Source organism: Typopeltis vanoorti, chromosome 9, assembly GCF_054136105.1.
Source record: "Typopeltis vanoorti isolate ZY-2024b chromosome 9, IOZ_Tvanoo_1.0, whole genome shotgun sequence".
NCBI classification, from domain to species: domain Eukaryota; kingdom Metazoa; phylum Arthropoda; class Arachnida; order Uropygi; family Thelyphonidae; genus Typopeltis; species Typopeltis vanoorti.
The window spans coordinates 136,210,775-136,234,535 of record NC_143557.1 but is presented as its reverse complement, the minus strand read 5'-3'; the positions used below and the strand labels follow the sequence as shown (position 1 = coordinate 136,234,535).

At 35.9% G+C, this 23,761-nt stretch overlaps 1 protein-coding gene across 3 annotated transcripts in view; it reads right to left on the bottom strand.

Annotated features, from left to right (window-relative positions):
* The window catches only part of Piezo (piezo type mechanosensitive ion channel component), a 1,325,935-nt gene that overhangs the window by 1,217,634 nt on the left and 84,540 nt on the right, over positions 1–23,761 (bottom strand). For all 3 annotated transcript variants that reach the window (XM_090398322.1, XM_090398324.1, XM_090398323.1), the window contains exon 2: positions 14,661–14,771. In XM_090398322.1, coding sequence (XP_090254448.1) covers positions 14,661–14,721 — 61 coding nt within the window. In that variant the 5' untranslated portion in view covers positions 14,722–14,771. The remainder of the gene's footprint in view (positions 1–14,660; positions 14,772–23,761) is intronic.

Sequence of the window (23,761 nt, the reverse complement as noted above, 5' to 3'; positions counted from 1 at the left end):
TCACCCAGACCAGATGACCAAATGAAGAATGCATCATCAACTAAAAAAAAAAAAATAGTGGGGCTATGTGGGGCAGAGTTTAGGGCTTCCTCTTCAAAGGTTTCCAAGAATTAGCTAAGGGATGAAGATAAAGCTGAGAGTATATGTCTGTTCCCTCTGTTGGTAGAATTTTTCCTTGTTAAACAAAATAGCCTGAGTTCATGGTGAATTTAAACAAGGCTGAGCAAATCTAGAGGAAATTCAGCTTGAATAAAGTATACAGTGTCTTTAAGTGGGACATTGGTTAATAAAAATGTAGATACCATATTTTTTTAAATAATGGCTTAAAACGTGCAAGAGAAAACTAAATATAATTAAACTAAAACTAAATATTTATTACTCATATATTTCATTCAATATGTCATGAGCTTCATTCAGGGAGAAGATAGAAAAACTGGTAACAACATTTAAATTCTGAATACAAAAATGATTCATAATGCAAACATATAATATCACATCTTACTCACAGCTGTCCAGTGGGAGGAAACACTATTAGAGTTCAGAAGTGGGAAAAGATGTAAAATTATTCTTTATTAATTTAAAAATAATAAATAAATAAAAACAATTAAAAGTATCACTTCCCAAGACTTTCAAATAGGTATACAGTCAGGGTGCTTAAGGGTCAAAGCTGTATAACTGAGAGGAGACCTCCACATAGCCTTAAAAGGAATGTGGAGAACCGACCAGGGCTTCTGACCTAATGTCCAATCCTCACCTTCTCGTGGTGCACCCTGTTGGGTAACTACCTGGATACTGAACAAATGAGGATGGGCTGCCAATTTGAGATTTAGCCGACCAAATTATATTGTTATTGGCTTAAACCAATATAGAAAATGATAGTACAACATGATAAAATTTCATGCCAGTTGGGGCGTCGCCCGGTTAAACAAGGCCCCCTGTTGTTTTCGTCACGGAACCAGGGCAAACATCAAAAAGTCAGCTACTGGAATAAATCTCAAAGCACACCCCAATTCAACATCACCAGAGTAAAAGATCGGTACTATCAACATAAGAAGCCTGAATGGCAAAGAAATGGAGCTAGCTGAAGAATTAGATAAGTATCAGATAGACATAATAGGGGTGACTGAAACAAAAAAGACAAAAACTGGTGAGATCTTTCTAAGCAATAAATACAAAATGTTATATTCAGGAAATGACAATCAAAGGAAAGAAGGAGTAGCCATAGTATTCAACACAAAATACGAGACTAATCTTCTTCAATGGCAGGCAGTCTCAAGTAGTGATGTGGGCTAATATCAGAATGGGGAATTGGACAACAGGACTTATTTGTGCCTATGGTCCCAAAGAAGGTTCTACTAAAGTAGAAGTGGAGGAATTTTTTGATGCTTTAGAAAAAGCAAAATAGGAATAGTTGGTCCTTGTTGGGATCTAAATAGCAGAGTAGGATATGACTGTCAGACATACAAAAGTATTTTGAGAAAATTTGGAGAAAAGAGCAAAGAAAATAATGGCAAATACCTGTTGTTTTCTTTAAGGTACAATGAAGAAAAATGCTCAATAAAGTTCAGCATTTTTCTGCTCAGGACAAGGACTGGTTATTACTGAAACCATGTTCCAACATAAAAATGTGCACAAATTCAAATGGAGAGAAGAGGCAAGGAATAAGAAAAGTCTCATTGACTATGTTATTGTTGATAGTGATGTTTTCTGCCTGGTTGCAGGACACCAGAATGTACAGAGGATTTGAAATTGGAAGCGATCACTATTTAGTCTTGAGCATGATAAAATTGAATATCATATTGAAAAGAATAACATGTAAGAAAGTTTTAAAGCGAATAAAAGTTGAGCAGCTCTCAGATGTGAACTGTAGACTAAAATACACAAAGATTATTGAAGAAAAAAGGAAAGAGTTTGAGAACAGGAACCAAACCTTGGATATTCAGTGGAAAAATTGAAGAAAACACAGATTGATTCAGCCAGAGAGGCATGTGGTGAGGTTGTCTGCAGGGACAGAAAAATCAGAACTCCATTGTGAACACAGGAATTTTCAGGCAGTGAAGGAAAATAAGAAAGCATATCAAAAGTTCCTGGCAAATAATCAGCTTGGGCTCTTAGAGAATACAGAGACAAATGTAAGAAAGCTACACAGTGTGTAAAAATAGCTAAACAAAAGTCATGGGAGGACTTTGACAAGAACATAGAAAATAAATATCAACAAGTTGGTAAGATATTCTGGAGGTTGTTGAGGAAAATTAGAAATTGAGGAAAGAGTGCTGTAAAAGGAGTTAGAGATGATAAAGGTGACATGAAAACAGGAGAAAAAGATATCATTGAAGTATGGAGTAATTACTTTGAAAAATTGCTAAATGAAACAAGCAGTGAGAGCACAGGGGTAAAAAACAATCAACAGGCATACAGTCAGGAATACATATCCATACTTGAAATAGAAAAAGCCATCAAAGGCTTGAAATGTGGAAAGGTAGCAGAAATAGATGATATTCGACCAGAAATGCTGAAGTATGGTGGTATAAAAGTCTTACAGTGGCTGCACTTCATAGTTCAGAAAGCCTGGACAGAGGGACGAAGTCCCGATGATTGGAGTAGAGCTCTAATAGTACCCATATATAAAAAGGGAAATAAAAGTGAATGTGAGAATTACAGAGGTATTTCCCTACTAAGTGTTTCCTGGCAAGATCTATGCAAGTATACTTGAGAAACGATTGAGAAGAATTATGGAAGAAAAGCTGGGTGAAGAACAAGCTGGATTCAGGCCAAATAGAGGCTGTCAGAATCAGATCTTCACTTTACGACAAACAGTTGAGAAAACATGGAAATATAACAAAGATCTGTATTTAAGTTTTGCCAATCTGGAAAAGGCATATGACAAGGTGCCAAGAGAGAAGCTATTCAATACGCTACAATTATATGGTGTCAATGGGGCATTATATCAAGCAATACTTAGTCTTTATTTGAGTGGTAAGTCAGCAGTTAGAATTGAAGGAAGTACAAAGAGATGGTTTAATGTTAAATCTGGTGTGAGACAAGGATGTACACTATCCCCCCCCCTCTGTTATTCATTATCTATATGGATCACATTATTAAGGAAAGTGGTATTAAACATGATATTAGAATTGGAAATGTTGATGTCAGCTCATTGCTTTATGCAGACGATGTTATACTTCTAAATAAATCTGCTACAAGTTTGCAAGAGTCCCTGACTAAATTGAATAACTGTTGTAATAGATATGGTATGAAAGTCAGCATTAAAAAGACAAAGACAATGAAAATAGGTAGAATTGTTGAAAATGTCAACTGTGTTGTGAATGGGGAACCTGTGGAACAAGTAAAACATTTCAACTACTTAGGCATGATTTTTACTGAAGATGGTCAATTAAATATGGAAATAAACAGCAGAATCAACAAAGCTGATATAGTAGGCAGTCAATTGAATAAATTCCTATGGAATAAGAGAGAAATTAGTCAGAACACTAAATTAGCTGTATACAAGACAGTGTTCAAACCAGTTTTAACTTATGCATCTGAGAGCTGGGTCAGAAGTAAAACACTTGACCAAAGACTAGAAACTGCAGATATGAGAGTCCTGAGAAAGATTAGAGGCATGAACAGATGGCATCAATGTCAATATCATATTAAAAACGAGGATATTAGGAAAGAACTTGACATTGTCTGCATCCAGGAATGTGTTAGCAGAGCTAATCTCAGGTGGTATGGTCACTTAAACAGAATGGGCAAAGAAAAATTAGCAAAACAAGTGTTTTCTGCCAGGTTGGCAGAAAAACACCCCAACCAAGATATAGGTGGATTGATACGGCACAAAGTGCCTTAGACAATAGAAATATAAGATCTAATAATGTTGGAGTCTTGACAAGTAAGAGACTGATTTTGAGGAAAATTGTAGATAGGAAGTTAGTAATGATGTAAATTTTTCATGTAGTACTATCATATCCTGTACACCCTTTGAGGGTACATGTCAGGAATTTGATGATGATGAGGTATACAGTCTCTTTGATGGAGATTAGGGTGGCAGGGTAGGGATTCACACGATTCAAAAAATAAACAATCAAATTTGAACCAACTGTACTGTAGCATCTTGGTGCAGTTCTGGTGAACTATGTTTACTGTTGATGGCATGAGAAGCAAGGCCTAAATCTTCAGAATCCAAAAATCATATATAATCTTGACATGATCTTATATACCATATTTTTGCCTTATAAGACGTGCTTTTTTGTACCTAAAATATCTCTGAAAATAAGATGCATCCTATAATCCAAATGAATCTATAAAGTGCATCTTACAGTGTGTCTTATACACAATGTGTTTTTATGTATGCACAATTATGGTGCATCATCACTTGTCAGTGAGCGTGATCAGTTTGAATAGTTGCACAGTCTTTAAGTGTCACACATTTAAGCTATTAATCAATACATTATTCTATTTAAATGTTTTTATAACCCATGGATTCTACATAGCACTGATATAGCTATAAAACTCTGTTTAAGTGTAGTGTGATTGAGTATGCAAAAAAGAATAGCAATACAGCAGCAAAGCAGTACTATGGCTCTCCATCTACAGAAAAAGCGGCGTGCACTTGGAGGAAACAAGAGTATCAATTAATAGAAGTAAATTCTAAAAAGCACAATCTCTGCAGAAAACTAGCAAAATGACTAGAAAATGAATTAAAAACTTTAATAAAGAATCAAAGAAGATCAGGTTGCTGCGTATCTACAAAAATTATTATTCATCATCATCAAAATCCTGACATATATATCCTCAAAGGGTGTACAGGATATGAAAGTACTACATGAAAAAACTTACATCATTACTAATTTCCTACCTGCAATTTCCCTCCAAATCAATCTGTTACTAGTCAAGACACCAACATTATCAGATCTTATATTTCTGTCTTCTAAAGGCACTTTTTACTGTATCAATCCACCTATATCTTAGTCTTCCTCTGGGTCTTTTTCCTGCCAACCTGGCAGAAAATACTTGTTTTCTTATCTCTCCTGACCCATTCTGTTTAAGTGACCATACCATCTGAGATTAGCTCATGATTGTTAGCATCCAACACATTCCTGGATGCTAACAACATCAAATTCTTTCATAATATCCTCATTTTTAATATGCCATCCATTCATGCCCTTAACCTTTCTCAGGACTCTCATATCTATGATCTCCAGTCTTTGGTCAAGTGTTTTATTTCTAAACCAGCTCTCAGAACCATAAGTTAAAACTGGTTTGAACACTGTCATGTACATAGCTAATTTATTGTTTGACTAATTACTTTAATCTCTTATTCCACATAAATTTATCACTTAACTTCCTACTATACCATACCAGCTTTGTTGATTCTGTTGTCGATTTCCACATTTAATTTACCAACTTCACTAAAAATTGTGCCTAGATAGCCGAAATGTTTTACTTGTTCTATAGGTTCTCCATTTGCAATTTAGTTGATATTTTCAACAATTCTACCTATTTTCATTGTCTTTGTCTTGTTATTGCTGACCTTGATACCAAATCTTTTACAACAGTTATTCAATTTAGTCAGGGAATCTTGAGGACTTGTACCAGATTTTTTAAAAGTATAACGTCATCCGCATAAAGTAAAGAGCTAACATCTCCAATTTTGATATCTGTTTCAAAACCCCTTTCCTTCATAATGTAATCCATATAAATAATGAATAACAGACGGATAATGTACATCCTTGTCTGACACCAGATTTAACATCAAATCATCTTCCTGTACTCTTCCTTCAATTCTAAATGCTGATTTACAACTCAAATAAAGACTAAGTATTGCTTGATATAATGCCCAATTGACACTATAACTGTAGTGTCTCTTGGCAACTTGTCATATGCCTTTTTCAGATCTAAGAAACTTAAATACGGATCTTTGTTATATTCCCATGATTTCTCAACTACTGGTCGTAAGTGAAAATCTGATCCTGACATAATTTTGCCTGAATCCAGCTTGTTCTTCACCAAGCTTCTCCTTCTACAATCCTTCTCAACCGTTTCTCAAGTCTACTTGCAGTATAAATCTTACCAGGAACACTCAAATGGCAAATACCGCTGTAATTCTCACAGTTTTATTTCACTTTCTATATATGGGTGCTATGAGAGCTCTACTCCAATCATCTGGAATTCATCCCTCTGTCCAGGCCTTCTGAACCATGCTTGCAGTCACTGTATCTCCATAATTGAGCATTTCTGGTCAAATATCATCTACTCCAGCTGCCTTTCCACGTTTCAGGCTTTTGATCATCCCTGTGAGTGTTTTTTTTTTTTTTTTACCACTGTGTTGTCACTGATTGTTTCATTTAGATTTTTTGAAGTGATTACTCCATACATCAAGGATATCTTTTTCTCCAGTTGTTATATCACCTTTATCATCTCTAATTCCTTTTACAGCTTTTCTCTACATTTCTGAGCTTTTTCAACAGCCTCCAGAATATGTTGCCATCTTCTATTTATTACATATATATATATATATACAGGGTGTTCGGGATAAATTTGACAGTTTCGTAAGGAAAAAGAAAATCTTCTTTGTATCTATTAAATTTAATGAATTGACAAAAAACATTACAGGCAGAGTTAATTACAATACTATCAACAAGATTTACTCAAAATAACCACCATTAGCATCGATCACAGCTTCAATTCTGCTTCGGAACCTCGAACAAGCTGATGCTACAGTCTCCCTGGGAAGGGCCGCAAAAACTGTTTTAATTTTATCCATTAACTGGGTTTTTGTATTACTGGAAGTGCGATTGGTGTCTTTTTCAACTGCGCCCCATACAAAATAATCCATGGGGTTAAGGTCTGGGGAGTTTGGAGGCCAAACATTTGGACTGGTGAAGTCATAGAAATTTTCAGACAACCAATTTTGACTTTTCCCAGAGGTGTGGCAAGGGGCCGAATCCTGCTACCATACATACGGCCTACCATTGGCTACCCTTGTTATCCAGGGCTTGACTACAGTTAGCAACTCCACGAACAAAGCCCGAATTCCAATGCCAGGGTTCTTCAACACCTGTTCCTGCAGATTTGCGAGGAATTCTGCTGTATGAACGCAATCAGATCGTCTGCTAGGGATCTTTCTTCTTGCTACATCCTCGTAGTCACCATTGCAAGTCTCTAGTTCATGCCTGATTGTTTTTACTGTATTCAGGGAGCATTGGGCAGCAGTCGTAATATCCTTATTTTGATGGCGGGCACGAATCATCATGATACAAGTTATTCTCTTCCATGATTCAGATGGGTTCCAGCTATCCATCCTTTCTGACATCTTGTATATGAATGAAGAAGGGTCCAAACTTTTAAATGAAGAGAAGTGTGTGTTAATACATGTAACTTACGGAAAAATATAATTAATTATAAATATGTCAAATTTATCCCGAACACCCTGTATATATATGTTAAAGATACCAAGCTATTTTAAACCTGGTTTTACTCCATTTCCCAAGTAAGCAAACATCTGTTTGCATACTTGAGAAATGGAGTAAAACCAGGTTTAAAATAGCTTGGTATCTTTAACATTTATCATACCCAAGGTAAAATACTTTCTACATATATATATATATTATTATTATTATTATTATATGTTAGATTTTTTTAATGATTTGATGATTTTTTATCTAATAAACAGATAATACATGTATTAAAATTTTAAATTAAAAAAAATAATATTTACATGAAAAATTTGATGCATAATTCAGCCGTCTTATACTGCAAAGAATTTTTTTTCCCAAAAATTCAACATGAAAAATGTGATGCATCCAATCCAATGGGGCATCTTATAAGGCGAAAAATGCAGATCTCAATTCTAATAGTGGCAGAACAGTCAGTCTGTCCAAAATAGAAAAGATGACAGGAAGATGGTATTTGATAACCACCAAGCAAGGATAAAGACAATGTATCTCTGATAGGTGAAAAGAAAGATGACAACTCCCAAGCTGGTTTGAAGGTGGTGTACAAATTATACCTGAGAAGGATCCTTGCTATTTGTTCAGATGTTCCTTTAAGGCAATCAATTGTGATCCTTAAAGTACCCATTATCATGTGATCCTTTTAGCATCAGACTGCAGTCTGGAAGAGGGACGATAATTATCAAATATTTTCTGTATCAAGGTCTGTCTGTATCCATTAAGAATATTTAATTTAATTATTCTAATAATTCTTTTTGTAATCTAACTTTGTAATGTAACTCTGAAATAGAACTACTTCAGTTTCTGGATAAAATTAACTTTTTATATGCTCACATCAAGTACACTATTGAATGTGAATCCAATGGCAATCTTCCCTTTTTGGATACTTTAATGCATCACAACTGTGCTGCTAATATTGAATTTCTGTTTAAAGGAAACCCTCCTTTACAGGCAGATATATCCATCTTCAAAAAAATAGGTATTATCTAAAGCTTTATATACTGAGCACACACAATTTGTTCTTCTCAGTTTCTTCTATTAGATAAATTAATGAATTAGTTCAGATAATAATGCCCTCTCCAATGAACTTGACTAAATTCACAAAAATTTCTTAGACAATAGCTACAATTCCCACCATACCCAAGAAATATTAGAAATCCACGACCACCCATCTCCAAAAGGAGACTATACCAGAGCTATCACCATTCTGTATGTCCAAGCACATCTCAGAAACTAAGATCCTTAAAAAAAAAAAAAAAACTTTACAAACACTTAGATAAATTGCAGATAAAAATTGGTATCCTTTATCTGCATTACATAAGATCAGCCAGAGACTGACAGATGTTTACCAGGTTTTCCTTGCCTTGAAAACTATCCTACATGGCCAAACAGACAGGACAGCCAACATAGGTATTGCTGAACCATGCTTTGGACACCTGCCATAGGATTCCCTGGAAGAAAGCCGCTATTATTATTATTTTTTATTATTAAACTAGACCTCACGGAGTCAAAGACTCATCTGGGAGGTCCTTTTATCACACACGCACATCTCATCATACCGTGTCATAAACACACTCAAACTCCTTGCAGACACCACACTCTCAGGCAAGGCATTCCAATCATTCACAACTCTGCACGAAAAAAACCTGCCTTTCACTCCCCTACTCACACCCACTTTATACCGTTTCCAGGGATGACCTCTGGTTCTCCCCTGATCTCCCACTATTCTCTGTAGAACTTCTCCACCATTGATCTTATAACAACCCCTTACCAACTTGTAGGTCTCTATCATATCTCCTCTCTTCCTTCTCTCCACTAGACTCTGCAAATTACATCTTCTCAATCTTTCCTCATACTCGACATTCCAGAGGTCAGAAACTACCTTAGTCAGTCGCCTTTGGACCCTTTCCAACATATCTTCATCCTTCTGAAAACCCGGTGACCAAATCTGGGCACAATAGTCCATGTGTGGCCTAATCAAAGCCTTATACAATGGAACAAGAATTTCCCTGCTTCTACAAGTCAGTGTATTCCGCATCATTCCCAGAAGTCTTTGTGTTGTCTTCACAATTTTGGCGATGTGTCCCCTAAATTTTTGATCCTTATCCACTATCACCCCCAGATCTCTTATTTCTTCTAGCTCCAACACTATATTCTCACCAAGCATAAATTCTGCATCACATCTTTGTTTTCCAAATTTTAAAACCTTACATTTTGCAACATTGAACTCGCATCCCCATTTGCTTGCTCAATCACTCAATTGATTCAGGTCTTCTTGCAAGGCCACAACATCTTCACTACTCTTTATGGTTCGTCCCAACTTTGCATCATCTGCAAACAACTGAATATCTCCATCCAAATCTTCGCCAATATCATTAATATACAAGTTAAATAGTAATGGCCCTAAAACAGACCCACTCCACTAGTGGCTTTCCTTTTCCTGGATATCGCACCCCTATACACAACTTGTTGATACCTATCAGATAGCCAGTCTCCAATCCAATGCACTAATCTAATATCCAACCCCATCTGCTCTAGTTTGAGTGTCAACTTATCATGAGGTACTCTATCAAAAGCTTTTGTGAAATCCAAGTATATTACTGTGTATCCTTCTCCTCTGTCCAAGGAAGCAGTCACTTTATTGTAATAAGTAAGATTACTAAAACATGACCTCCCTTTAGCAAATCCATGCTGTACATCAAAGATTATACCATTGTTGTCAACCCAACTCTGGATCCTAGTTCTCACAAGCTTCTCCAAAAACTTAACCACAACACTTGACACACAGATAGGCCTATAGTTTGATGTTTGAGTTCGATCACCTCCTTCATGAAGTGGCACAATCTTGCCCTCCTTCCACTCTTTAGGAACTTGACCAAGTGCAAGACTCGTATTAAAAAATATGTCAAGGCTGGTGTCAACTCTCTGGCACATTCCTTCAGAATATGTGGTGATATATTATCAAGTCCCACAGCCTTATTTATATCTAGTTTACTCAACTCCCCAAACACCTCTTGCTCACTTACAGTCAGTCTCTCCTCCCCATCGTCAACTGCTCTCAATCTCTCCATGAAGTCACATTCACAAGATTGAAAGATCTTTATGAACTGCTCATTAAGTATCTCCACCACCACACATTCTGCAACAGCTGCGTTTATACCATTTCCTCCAATCAATGTCATCCTTCCATAATCATTCTTTCTTTTGCTGGCTACATATCGAAAGAACTCCCTAGGATTCTTTTTGGCTTCATTAGCTAACTGCTGTTCATACCTCTCTTTAGCGACTCTCACCAAATTGGTTACTTCCACTTCTCTTATGCTGCCTCCACAATGCCCTTTTTCTCTGTATCGCATGCTTAATCTCTTTATACATCCATCTCACACCTACCTTATTTAACCTTCTCACCCGTGGTATACATTTAAACATGGCATCTATTAAATAGTTTTTGAAAATCCCCCAAGCTGCATTGATCTCTTTTCCAGCTAGCTCCTCATTCAATGCTACACCTGCAAGCTGTCTCCTGAGCTCTCCATAATCCCCCCCCCCCTTGTAGTTCCACATATAGCTTTTTTTCACAGGGGCCCTTGCACTGCTGGCAACCACCTAGGTAATCACCTCATGGTCACTTTCACCAATTGGTGGATGATTTGATACCTCATTTAAAATTACATCCTCCAATGAGATGACCAAATCCAAGACCCTTAATCCTCGTGTGCCCTCTGTTACATACAGCCTGAGGTAGTTATCCCTCAAAAACTCAAGAAACTCATTTTCTTTATTACTTCCAGTTGCTATCTCTTCATTCCAGTCTATATTACCATAATTAAAATCACCTATAATGATCACCCTTTTTCTTATTTGCTTGGTTTATTTGACTATACATTTCACTATCACCACCATCCACATTACCAAGTCTGTAACAACATCCCACCAAGTATTTGATTCTATTCACCTCTATCTCACACCATACTGCCTGAAAACCACTGGCCCTATTTCCCTCTTGCATCTCTATACTCCACTGTAGCAAATATAAATATGAAAGTCTATTCCTTGAATCTGTCATCCAAACCTGAGGTAGTTATCCCTCTTACAAATTTTGGACTGCTTACAAGAAACAGTCCAAAATTTGGAAAACTTTCATCCTCTGTACTTCAGTTAAAGAAGCCCATTTTAGCTCACTAGGAGCACTATTACATGTTTTATTGATGACAGTATACTGCACTCTTCTTTCCCATTTGACAAAACAATACTACATAAATACACAAAACTGTCGAAATAATAACCCTAAATTCTGATTTCAAAACTACTATTTATTAAGTTGTTCATTTGAATGCTAGTAAAACTCAAGTCTATATTAGGACCGGAATTAACCCTTTTCTGATTTTGTTTTTGACAGCACTCAGCAAGATTTTCATTTTTTGGATAACTTTCACCTCAATTTTTCCTTGGCATAAAGATTTTACAATTATAATCTCCTCTGTATGCAAGGGAACAAGTTTCTATTCTCAAGATGTCACTTACCTCTAAACAGCTATTAAGCCTATACTAATTACAAATTGGTGCAATTATTGAATACTGTTTTCACATTTAAGAAGGTACCAACTCCCTAAAAAATATAAAAAAAAAAACACTTGACTCAGTACAGAAAAAAAGTAAAGCAGAATGATTCATGACATTTCATTTTGTACTCTTTCAGACATGTTTGGTTTCTACTACTAATATTTTCTACTGATGTTTCCATGCATCATAAGAAATGGCACTGGTAATATATATATATATATATATATATATATATATATATATATATATATATCAAAGACATCACAGATTGTGCTGGTAGGACAGGCTTCCTTGCACTGGATTGTAAAACCAATATGCATTTAAGAGAGACTATTATTAAAAAATTTTTCAATGAACCTACAGAGGCCATCCTACCACATGGCATTTAAAAGAGAACCAAAGAATCAAAGTACATGAAGTTTTGGAAGGCTCTATTTATTAGAAAGCTACAAGTTAATAGACTTTGCTATAAAACATCTTATCTGTACAAATTACAACAATCAACTCAGGGGATTTGTGTGAACTACCAATCATCTCATATCACCTTCACAGTTTAAATATACTGTTCCATAAATGAAGGAGGGAGGACCTATTTGCATGTAATATTGCTGTTATGTGTTATATGTTTTTTCCAATTTTTTATGCATCAGTCCTGAAGATGTCTAAATACATACAAAGCAACAGTGTAAACTCATAATTAATCTCTTGTTTTCCTCATGTGTAAAATGTCATGTTAATTATGGGAGGTTGACACTTGTAAGTCATGGTAGCAGAGTGACCACTGCAAAGGATACTATGGAATTATTTAACAAGCACTTCACCAGTGCATATTATACTGCTGTAAATAATGCAGTGCAACATCTAGAATGAGAAACAAGTATTTGGAAAATTAAAAGTGAAAGAATCAGATGTGTATCGGGTATTGATTGGGTTAGATGTTAATAAGGCTATGGGCATCACATATTTTTAAGGAATGTGCAAAACAGTTAACTATGCCCTTGACTTAGGTTAATGAAAGTCTAACAGTGGATAAAGGTTCCAAAAGTGGAAAAAGGCAAAACAGTACCACTCCACCAGTATGGTTACAGAACAAAAGTTTCCAATTATTGAGCAGTCTGTATATCTGCAGTTGTAATCACGGTACTGGAGAGGTTGGTTAGGAGTAGAATACATGATAATGAGATAGACATAAGATTCTTTATGATGGTCAGCATGGGTTTGTAAAGGGTAGGCCTTACTTTATCAAAATTTTCTTACATTTTATGAAAATGTAACAAGTTGGGGAAAGCTATAAGGAATGCTGCTGTTGTTAATAATAGCAATTATTGTTTATTCCCTCACAAAGATTTGAACAGACCTTTAGGTTGGACTAATGAGTGGTGTCATAGTTTTAATAAGTATAATTTGTGTATTTTGGAGTGCAGAGATATTAAGGCTCTGTACAACAATGATAGAACCATGCTCCAAGAAGTGGATGAGATTCGAAATCGAAGGATAAGAGTTGACAGTAGACAGAAGTTTAGATGGCATATAACAAGTGTTGCAAAGACTGCATGTCATACTGCTGCAATGACAAGGAATACACTGACATGTAGGGATAAGGAAGTGGTTTTCTAATGTATAAAGCAGTGGTCAGTCCACATTTAGATCATTTGGTCACCTGATTTCCAATGTGATGTGGAAACATTGGAGGATCTATGAGATGAGTGACGATGACAATATTAGGACTGTAGAATGTTGGATACGGAGAGATGTTAAATTAATGCAAATTACAGAATTTAGTGATTGGGAGGAAAACATGTGATATGATAGATTTTTTTGATGGTTAGGTTAGTGCAGTGGTGCACCCAGAGGGTAGGGGCCAAGGGGCCCTGGCACCACCCCCCCCAAAGAAAAAGGGTAAAAAAAAACTACAAAATTTTCCAAAAATCTTTTCCTAATTAAAATTCATTTTTTTTTTATTTATGTTGTATCATGTCTTCTATTTCTATACTACTTATGAATTAGCAGTCACATAAGGTGGGAATACCCTATAGCTCTCAGGAATCAAAGCCGCTGTGAACACACAAAGCTAACGAAGTAGTGCTTAGGCGGACTGAGCATTACTTCATTTGCCCAAGCCAGGCCAGAGGAGATCATGGGTATTGTGTATTGCCTATCATTGCAGATCTCAGTCATAGGTCGTATGCGATGCATAGGGCATTTTCTCAAATCATCTACTCAACTCAGGTCCCCTCCACAAGATTAACCGAGTGTGCCACTGAGTTAGTGAGAGATTTTAATACAGAAGGGATTATGAAAAAAAAAAAAAGAGTAAAAAAAGTAAGAGAAGAAGAACCAGAGGCCATCCCTGGAAATTGTGTAACAGTGTGGTGAAGAAGAGTGCAAGGAGTAGGTTTTTTGCACAGAGAACTGTGAATGAATAAATGGAATACATTACCAAAATAATGTTGTGAATACAGGGCATGTTAAGAATTTTAAGGTTCAATATGATAAATATGTTGTCAGTTGAACAGACCTCCACAATGAGTCTGCTGATTCTGTGAAGGGTGTGATAATAATAATTCAATGAAAAAGTAAATTAAAAAAATTATACACAAATCATGAACAATGAATTGTCAAATTCAACTGACACAAAATACTTACCCGTTAAGAGCACCAAAGGTAGCACCACACGGAAAAGGACCAAAGCAATTACTTTTTTCATTCTCACAGAAATGATGTGTGACTGTGTGAAATGGACGTAGCTGATGTCACCTGTAATAGATCATATAATATATATAATTAATTTCCTCCACATCAAAATTAACATAATAACAATCATCATCTCATTATTATTTGTTAGCTGCTAGGAATGCATGCTATATTAAGCATTGGGAAGTGCAGGTACCCTTTCCCATGCTTAACACAGCAGAAAGCCATATAATAATCTGAGGCTTAAGTGCTGTGAGGACATCATATTGGAGGCTTGATGGATTGTATACAGCACTCAGAAAGGATTAAAACAGAATCAGTATTGTGTGGTATTTGTGTTATGTTACATTAGTTTTTTTGTAATCCCTGAAGATGTCTCAGTGACTAAGATGAAATATAGAAGTATTAAATTCTATTTTAATCCTTTTTGAGTGCTGTATATAATCCATTAAGCCTCCAACATGAAATCTCCACTGTGGAATCTGGGAATTATAAAAACTTTAGTACAGTATACTCACACTATTTGTTCTGCACCTCAATTTATTACAATAGGAACTCTTAAACATCAAACAATACATGCAACTCAATGGCTTCTCAGAAAGGACCACACAACAGTTTTTTAATTCCTATAAACCTAACTCAAATAACAAGGAAGCAGTATGTTGACTCTGGCTACTTCCAAAGAAAAATGTTCTCTTCTGGCTTTTCCTGGTGTCTACCAAGTTCCTTATGACTGTCATCATTCTTACTTTGGAGAAACTGGATACTCTGTAGAAAAGAGAATATAAGAACATCAATCTTATATTAGCAACAGGAAATCTGAGAAATCTGGCTTGGCACAGCATGGAATAGATAAAGAATACAATATCCTATGATCTGAAACATGCTTACTTTATCTGTATTGCTATAAATTCAAATGTTTGTTTAAAGAAAGTGCTGAGACCTTACTTCACTACTACTATGTTCACTGGGCATCTACAGATGCCGTATGGTCACTTCGACGCTCGGTGATGTGCCACACCAGGCTTTGCCATGTAGTCCTGTTTGCTTTTCTAGTGGCCTCAACTCTCTGAAGATCAGTCACTCCACACATGCCATCCATCCATCTCATTGATGGTCTACCCCTGCCTCTTTTTCCAGGAACTTGACCTTCTATTACTGTTCTGAGAAGTCCTCCTTCCATTCTTTCTGTGTGTCCAAAATATTTTAATTTTCTTCTGTCAATATCCTTAAGGAGCCTTAAAGTTCTACTGATCTTTTCTAACACCCATTCATTTGTATGCCTTTCAGTACATGATATCCTCACCAGCCTTCTGTAACACTACATCTCAAAAGCAGATATCCGTTTCTTATCTGACTTCTTTGAGTTCCAAGTCTCACATCCATAAGTCGCTGTTGGAAAAACAACTGCATCCAAAATCCTCAACTTTGGTCCCATGGAGATAGATCCATCCTTCCAGATTTTAGACAGGTCTCTGACTGTTGTTTTAGTCATTCCTAACCTTTTTCTGATGTCTTCTGCACAGCAATTCTTCACATTAATAATGGATCCCAGGTACTCAAACTTGCTGACGTCCTCAATTCTGTCTCCATTAAGGTACACTTGTTTCTCAAGAGCTTCTCTGTTTGTATTTCCTTTGAGAACCATAATCTTTGTCCTGCTAGGATTGAGTTGAAGTCCTCTATTATTACTGATCTTGTTAACTTTGTCAAGAATTAGAATTTTCACTGTCTGAACGTAAATTGCAATGACTGCTTCTCATCATCTGAGATATGGGAAGTCTTATTCTAATCACACATCACTAATTTTTTTTTTTTTTAATACAGCTCATGTTTCCTCAGTTATACCACTGCATGTTTTCAGGCAGCTCTTACTGTTTCAAATCAATCCATTGTTCAAATTCTATCTTGTAATTAATTATCACTGCTACTGATGATGGCCTGTATATTCAGACTGAAATATATGGCTTTAAACAAATTTTATTACTTATTTCCTTGGGCTTTCTGTGTCAATTAAAGAAATACAAGTACATTATGTTGTATATTGGAGAAGACGAACATATTAGAGCCTCAAGTAGCCATTTTAACTGATAAATAAAAAATCAAAAATGAACTTTTGTAAACTGAATTATAACAGTTAAATGAAAAACAAAAAGAAGCTACTTAAATATTACAGGAGTCTATGTCCCAGAAGAAGAAGGTAGAACAGTTTTATGAGAAACTACAGAAAGTTAAATAAATGCAATAACAATGACTATATATTGCACAGAAGCACTAAGAAACTGAATAAGCCAGAAAAATTATTTGAGAACGGCCCACAAACCCATAAGTCCATTATTATACCTATGGCAACATATGGAGTCAAGACATGGTGACATAATCAGAAAGAAATACAGGAAATGAGAGCAGTCGAAATGAAATACTTGAAAAAAAAAATAAATAAATAAAATAAGACTCACTGAGTGCAAAACAAATGAGCAAGGCAAACTCAAACTAAACCATAGAGAAGATGTCACAGGCATAATTCTTAAATACAATTACGATGGTCTGGACCTCCAGAGAATGTCTTCTCAGTTTACCAAACAAAGACTTGAATGGAATCATTGAAGGAAATCGATCAAGAGGAAGACTAAAAAATAAAAAATTTGGATACAGTCCTTGGCAGGAAAGGTCACAATTATTGATTTCAGAAAGATGACAGAAATGGCCAGAGATAGAGCCAGGGATGGCAAAGATTTGTTCTCAACATGTCATTTGATGAATGAAAAAGATGATGATAAAATATATTTAAAAAAAAAAAAAAAAAAATGCTTTTTGATGCTAGTTCATCAAGAACATCCTTATTAAGTCTTTTTTCACATGACACACATCACCATGATATTACGTATTTTTATGTGACTCCCAAATCAGGAATTAGTACCGTGGGGAGGGCTAAGGGATATGTTTATAAAAATATTTATCTTTTGTCATTTTTTATCAATTTGCCGATATGAATCCTCATGAAATTTATAGGATATCATGAAGACTAAAGAATTAAGTTTACTTTATTAATGTCCCGTCAACAAATTTTCTCCAAATTATTCTGTCACTTGTTAGCACTCAAATATTGCAAAATAGTATTTTTTATTATACATTTTATAATAAATGTAGAACTTTTTTTAAGCCACTTCAGGTCTCTAATAAGTGGAGTGGTGGTCTCATAGAAGCAAATGCCATTCATATCTTACCTAAAGATAATCATGAACATCCATGCCTATGGCAGGATTCAAACCTGCAGCCTGTTGGTAGGAAAGAGAATACGCTCACCACTCAGTCAACCACAACCCAACAAATGCTTATACTTATTTATACTTTATTTTTATTATTATTACATGACACCTCCAGGGAGTCAGAGGTCTCATTGTGGGAGGACACTCTACTTCGCTAAATATATCTTGTCCTCTCCACTGCTACTTAATTCTCCTACTTCAAGATTATTACCAGCAATGCCGTCTATCACTCATCATCACCAACAAGTTTTTTTTTTGTCTGTAAATTATCAGTATTGTCAGTATTCTGAAGGCCAATTTGTCTGTATGCAGGATGAAAAAACCAGAGTTTCCAGGCGGGGGGGAAACCCTGCTACCTCTGCATCAGATCAGTTAACTCTTCTTCAATTGAAAAAAGCCCATAAAAGGATTCTCCTTGTCATGATGAGAATCGATCTAGATTCAATTCTCATCGTGACAAGGATTATTGAATTGATATCGAAAAACTTTGATACCAACTCAATAAGAATATGCTTGTAAATTATTTCAGTATGTACTTTTTTCATGAAATTAATTAACATGAACATTCACAACATGAACTAAAATACATTCTGATCATACAAATATGATCAGAATGTATTTTAGTTTCCAGAAAGACCTCTGAAACGTTTTATAGACCACAAATGTGTCTTGTATGGCAAAGTGCATAAATCAAATTTAGTTGAAATCTTATAACTGCATTCATTTCAACTTTTACAGAAGTTGAAAACATTTACACTGACTGCAATGAACCCATCACTGCTATTGAAAATTGTAATTGTAAATATTTTCATCTTCCATAAGAGTTGAAATGAATTTTCTACATTTTCTTGCAAAATCCTGCTCTGCACGTAATATTTTGCTTGATGTTATGGAACCTTTATTTTTTTTTTAGTCTGTTATTTTTAAAATCAATTTCTGTTATAAATTTTGATGCCGCAAGAACTTCAAAATTTCTTGAAATATCTGGTAATTTGGAAATTTCCAGATAATTTTAATTAATATCTGGCAATTTCTTAACTTAAAACTTAGGTGAGGATGTCGACAGCATGGGAAGTGGTCAAGGAACATTTACAGGAGGTTATGGCTGATTGTATACCTAGGGTCCTCCGAATAGTAAATCAAGTAGGGGTTAAATGGATGAATAACACCATTAAGCTTGAGCTGCAAAAAAAGAAACAACTGTAGAGGGAATTTAAAGAGAAAGGTGACCTGCAGGCACACGAACGGTATAAAGTGCAGGCCAGAAGGGTAACGAGTGTGGTAAAAAAAGCAAAAGCGGATTATGAAAGGAAACTAGCTATGCAAGCTAAAGAGAATCCCAAACAGTTCTTTCAATATGCTGCAAGTGAAAAAAAAAAAATGTACACAGCAGAATGATTTTAAGGAATGACGATGGTAAGGAGGTCACTGAATCAGTCGATATATTGGAATTACTGAGCAAGCACTTTGCAAGAGTATATCTTCCAGGTAGTGACAATGAAAAAATGAAGAAATCATTAGTTTATACGGGAATTGTGGTGAATAATCTAGTACAGAACGGGAAGTGGAGGTGAATAATCTAGTACAGAACCTTAATGTGAATACATCTGTGGGACTGGATGGTATACCGGCACAGGTCTTACGTGAAGCGGCTAAAGAATTATCAGTGCCCTTGACAATGTTGTTTAACCTGAGTCTCAGGTCTGGTTTAGTCCCGAAGGTGTGGAAAGAAGGGAAAATAGTTCCACTGCATAAAGGAGGATCCAAGACTACTGTTGCAAATTACCGACCGATCAGCATATCAGGAGTTGTTGTCAAGGTCTTGGAGAAAGTAGTCAAGGGGAAAATACAGGAATGGATTGATGAAAATGAGATACTGTAGAGGGGACAGCATGGCTTTGTCAAGGGTAGATCATGCCTCAGTAACTTGCTCAAGTTTTATAACACAGTGACAGCTGAACAGGATAAGAGTAATAGGTTTACAGTGATACTGCTGGACCTGGCTAAGGCATTTGGCAGAATACCACATGGAATTCTAATCCGTAAACTACAACATATGGGAATGGATATAGGGTTGGTGAGATGGATAGGTGGGTTGTTGATGGAGAGATATCAGAGAGTAGTTTATTCAGGAGTAGAGTCCAAAAGATGGCCTGTGACTAGTGGTGTGCCACAGGGTTCTGTTCTTGGACCACTGCTGTTTAATCTGTTCATTAACGATATAGGGAATGGTCTAAGTGGGACAGTTCATTTGTTCGCTGATGATGCAAAGTTGGGTAGGGCAATAGTGAATGCAGAAGATGTCAAAATCTTGCAGGACAACTTGGATAGATTGGAGTTCTGGGCTAAGGAGAATGAATGTCAATTTAATGTGACAAAATGTAAGGTTATGCATTTTGGGGTGAAGAGATTAGCAGCAGTATACCACATTGGTGGAACTGTACTCCAAGAGATTGATGAGGCCAGGAACTTGGGAGTGTTGGTGGATAGGAAGATGACGTTTAGGGGGCACATTGCAAAAGTGGCTAAATCAGCTCATCTACTCACTTGGTTGTTTAAAAATACTTTGACGAGCAGAGACAAGCAAGTTATTGTACTTCTGTACCAAGCCTTGATAAGACCTCATCTCGACTACTGTGCCCAGATTTGGTCCTAGGTTTCTTCTTGATGGGGAGGATCCAGAGGCGAGTGACCAAGATGATAGCAGGTCTATGGAATGAACCTTATGAGAACAGGTTGAAGATTTGTGGGTTGCAGAAATTAGTTGATAGGCAGAAAATTGGAGATATGACTGAGACATTCGAATTACTAAAGAGTTTCTATTGAGATCAGGACTGGTGGTGGGAGAACTAGGGGACACCTATGGAAGCAGGACCAGAGTGTGGTTAGCAAGGGTGTTAGACCTGGGTTCTTTACTTTTAGAGTGGTAAATGAGTGGAATAAGCTGCCAGAGTCTGTTGTGGGTGCTATGACGGTGAACGAGTTCAAGACAAGGTATGATAGAAACTGTGAGAATGTCGTATAGTTGTGTGGACATGATGTTTAGGGCCTCCCCTCGATGAGCCTAAGTACTCCCTGGAGTCACCTGTAATAATAATAATAATAATAAATTTTTTAAGTGCAACTTAAAAAAAAAATAATTTAGATTATACTGTTTTGGTCAAAACAAATAATTGCTTTCACATTCATTAACATCAGCTGAGGATGAGTACAACAATGTGAGAAAAACAATGATTTTGAATTTAACAGCTCTTTGGGTTTATATGGAAATATCAGAACATTATGAAGTTCATAGAGTGGCCTAATTAATGTCAAGTATATGCACAACATATCATTAATAATGTTAACACACAATTTTGTGGATTGGATATTTTCATGGAATCAAATGACTGCATTTTTTCAAACTACAAGGAACTGAAGTCTACTTCAACATTTGCATTCAGTAATAATGACAGTGACAGGAAAGCTTGATTGATCACATTCAACAATTCATGTATCATATGACTGAAGAGATTTGTGAAAAGGTGTGTTAATTTCTTAGGAAATTTCTTAAAATTTTGGAATCCTGAAAGTTTTTACTGATTATAAACAAAACAATAAATCAATTAAACAGATTAATAATGGAAAACTGTTATTACTATTGAAGATGGTACTTTTTTTCCCAAACAACTTCAGAGACATCCAATAACATAGGTGCTCTCGCATCAGGACAGTGCTATCCTTAGACAGGGCAAAAGGGTTACTTTCACTCCATTAGAAAAATCTCCACCTTTCTCGCTTCTCCTAAGGACAAGTTTTCAGCTCTCAATTATCTAGGCATCTACCAGATTCCTTGCTCTTGTGAGTTATCTTATTTCAGACAAACAGGAAGATTTGCTTTTATTCAGCTAAAAGAACACAAGTCTTATAATAAGTACCATGAGCCAGAGCAGTCTGGACTTGCAGAGCATGCTATTAACACTAAACACACAGAGTTCATTGGAACAAGACCAGAGTTCTTTATATAAAAAGTTGTTTCCTCATACAATGGGTTAAATAAAGAAATATGTGAAACTTTTACATTGTCCTGACTTAAACAGATCCAATAGTCTATGTCTATCACCTTTGTGAGAGATAGGAAAGATTAGCTGATTTAAAAAGTACTAACTTTATTTTGTCTGTGTGTGTGTGTGTGTGTGTGTTATATATATATATATATATATATTGTAATAAGTTAGGAAATTATAATAAATTTAGTTTAATCCTTTATCCAAGTGTAAGCAAACAAAGTTTGTGCCTGAAAATACTTCAATACTGAGGTAAGATGGTACATCCCTTGGCAACTCGGAGCAAAGGTGGACCAAGCTCTCATCGCTCCTTGTCTCAGTATCTCCCATAATGCAAAGCACATCTCCTTGCGGACATGTATACTGTTATGCATTAAGGGAAGGGCCACTACCCAGACCGGTTTCAACCTTTACTGAGGTCTCGTCAGTGGGAGGCAAACCCAGAGTGGTGATACTAAGGCAGAAGCAATGGAGAGGTCATATTTACCTATACGAGTTGCCAACGGGTGTACCACCTGATTATTAAATTACTCTGGATTTAGAGTAAGATGTTGGAAGTTTATTAACCTTTTGGAAATTGACCTTTTATAGCTATCATACATTAGCTAATTAGGTGGTGCTTTTTAGAATTGTCTATTGATGTTTAATTGCCATTCTATGAGATGATGCCTATGATAGTTAGACAAAAATTCTTCATTAATAAAGTTTTTTAAGTGAATTTTCCTCCAGTTTTATAATTCTTTTCAATATTCCAACTCATGGTATTTCATAACTGAAAAAAATTTCATTCCAGTCTTCTAAAAAAATCTGATCCCTGTGAATGAAAATGAATCTCATGTTTAATGACAACTACATGCATTTCATGAAATAAAATATTTCCTAATATCTGTTTTTGTATAGTTTGTTTATTTGGTTTTTTTCCTATGTTGTATGTTAATAAAATTCATGTTTCATATTAACTTCAAGGTTTTTTTTTTTTTTTTTTTTTACATATAGTAACAGCATGTAACGGTTTGCGAAATTGTTTCAGTTTAGTGTGTGTGGTTTTGCCTTGTGGTGATCGAGCTGACTCAAGATGCAGTTCAATTCCAGGGCAACTAATAGCAAAGGTGGATAAAGCTAAAAACACTTCGCATCTTCCAAAATCAGTTTAAAATATTGGGCCATCCCAGTATCAAATATAAACTAGTAACAGATTTTCGTATTTCAGCTAAAAATCTGATATGACCTCAACGAGACCCAAGATAGCGAAATCTTTTTTTGGACAATAGTGAAGTGTTTAGTCTTGCACCACCTTTATGAATCGCCCTGATATTGTATTGCCTCACTTCCATCCAGGAACGGTCCGAGGGTATCTGTGCCCTCAGGTAAAGAAAATTTAGGCGCCCCTATACATTGTCTTAATATATACATTGTAGCAAAATCTGGCGCCCCGAAGTGATTGCCTAGGTTCGCCTAATGATAAAACTGGTCCTGCTTCCATTGGGATCTTGCTTGTGATCGAGAGGTCAAAAATGTTTAAAAAACATTGAATTATAGGACAAAAACTGGAACATCTGAATGCATCTAATTCTGTTAAGCGAGCATTCACATGGATCACGATGGGGGGGGGGGGGGGGGGATGACCTCTCCATGACAGGAACACAGTCACCTGTTACTCAGGATACATGAATTATGATTTATATTTTGCTTTAATTTTAAAAACAAATCAAAACCCAATCAAAAAGCGAGGAATGAA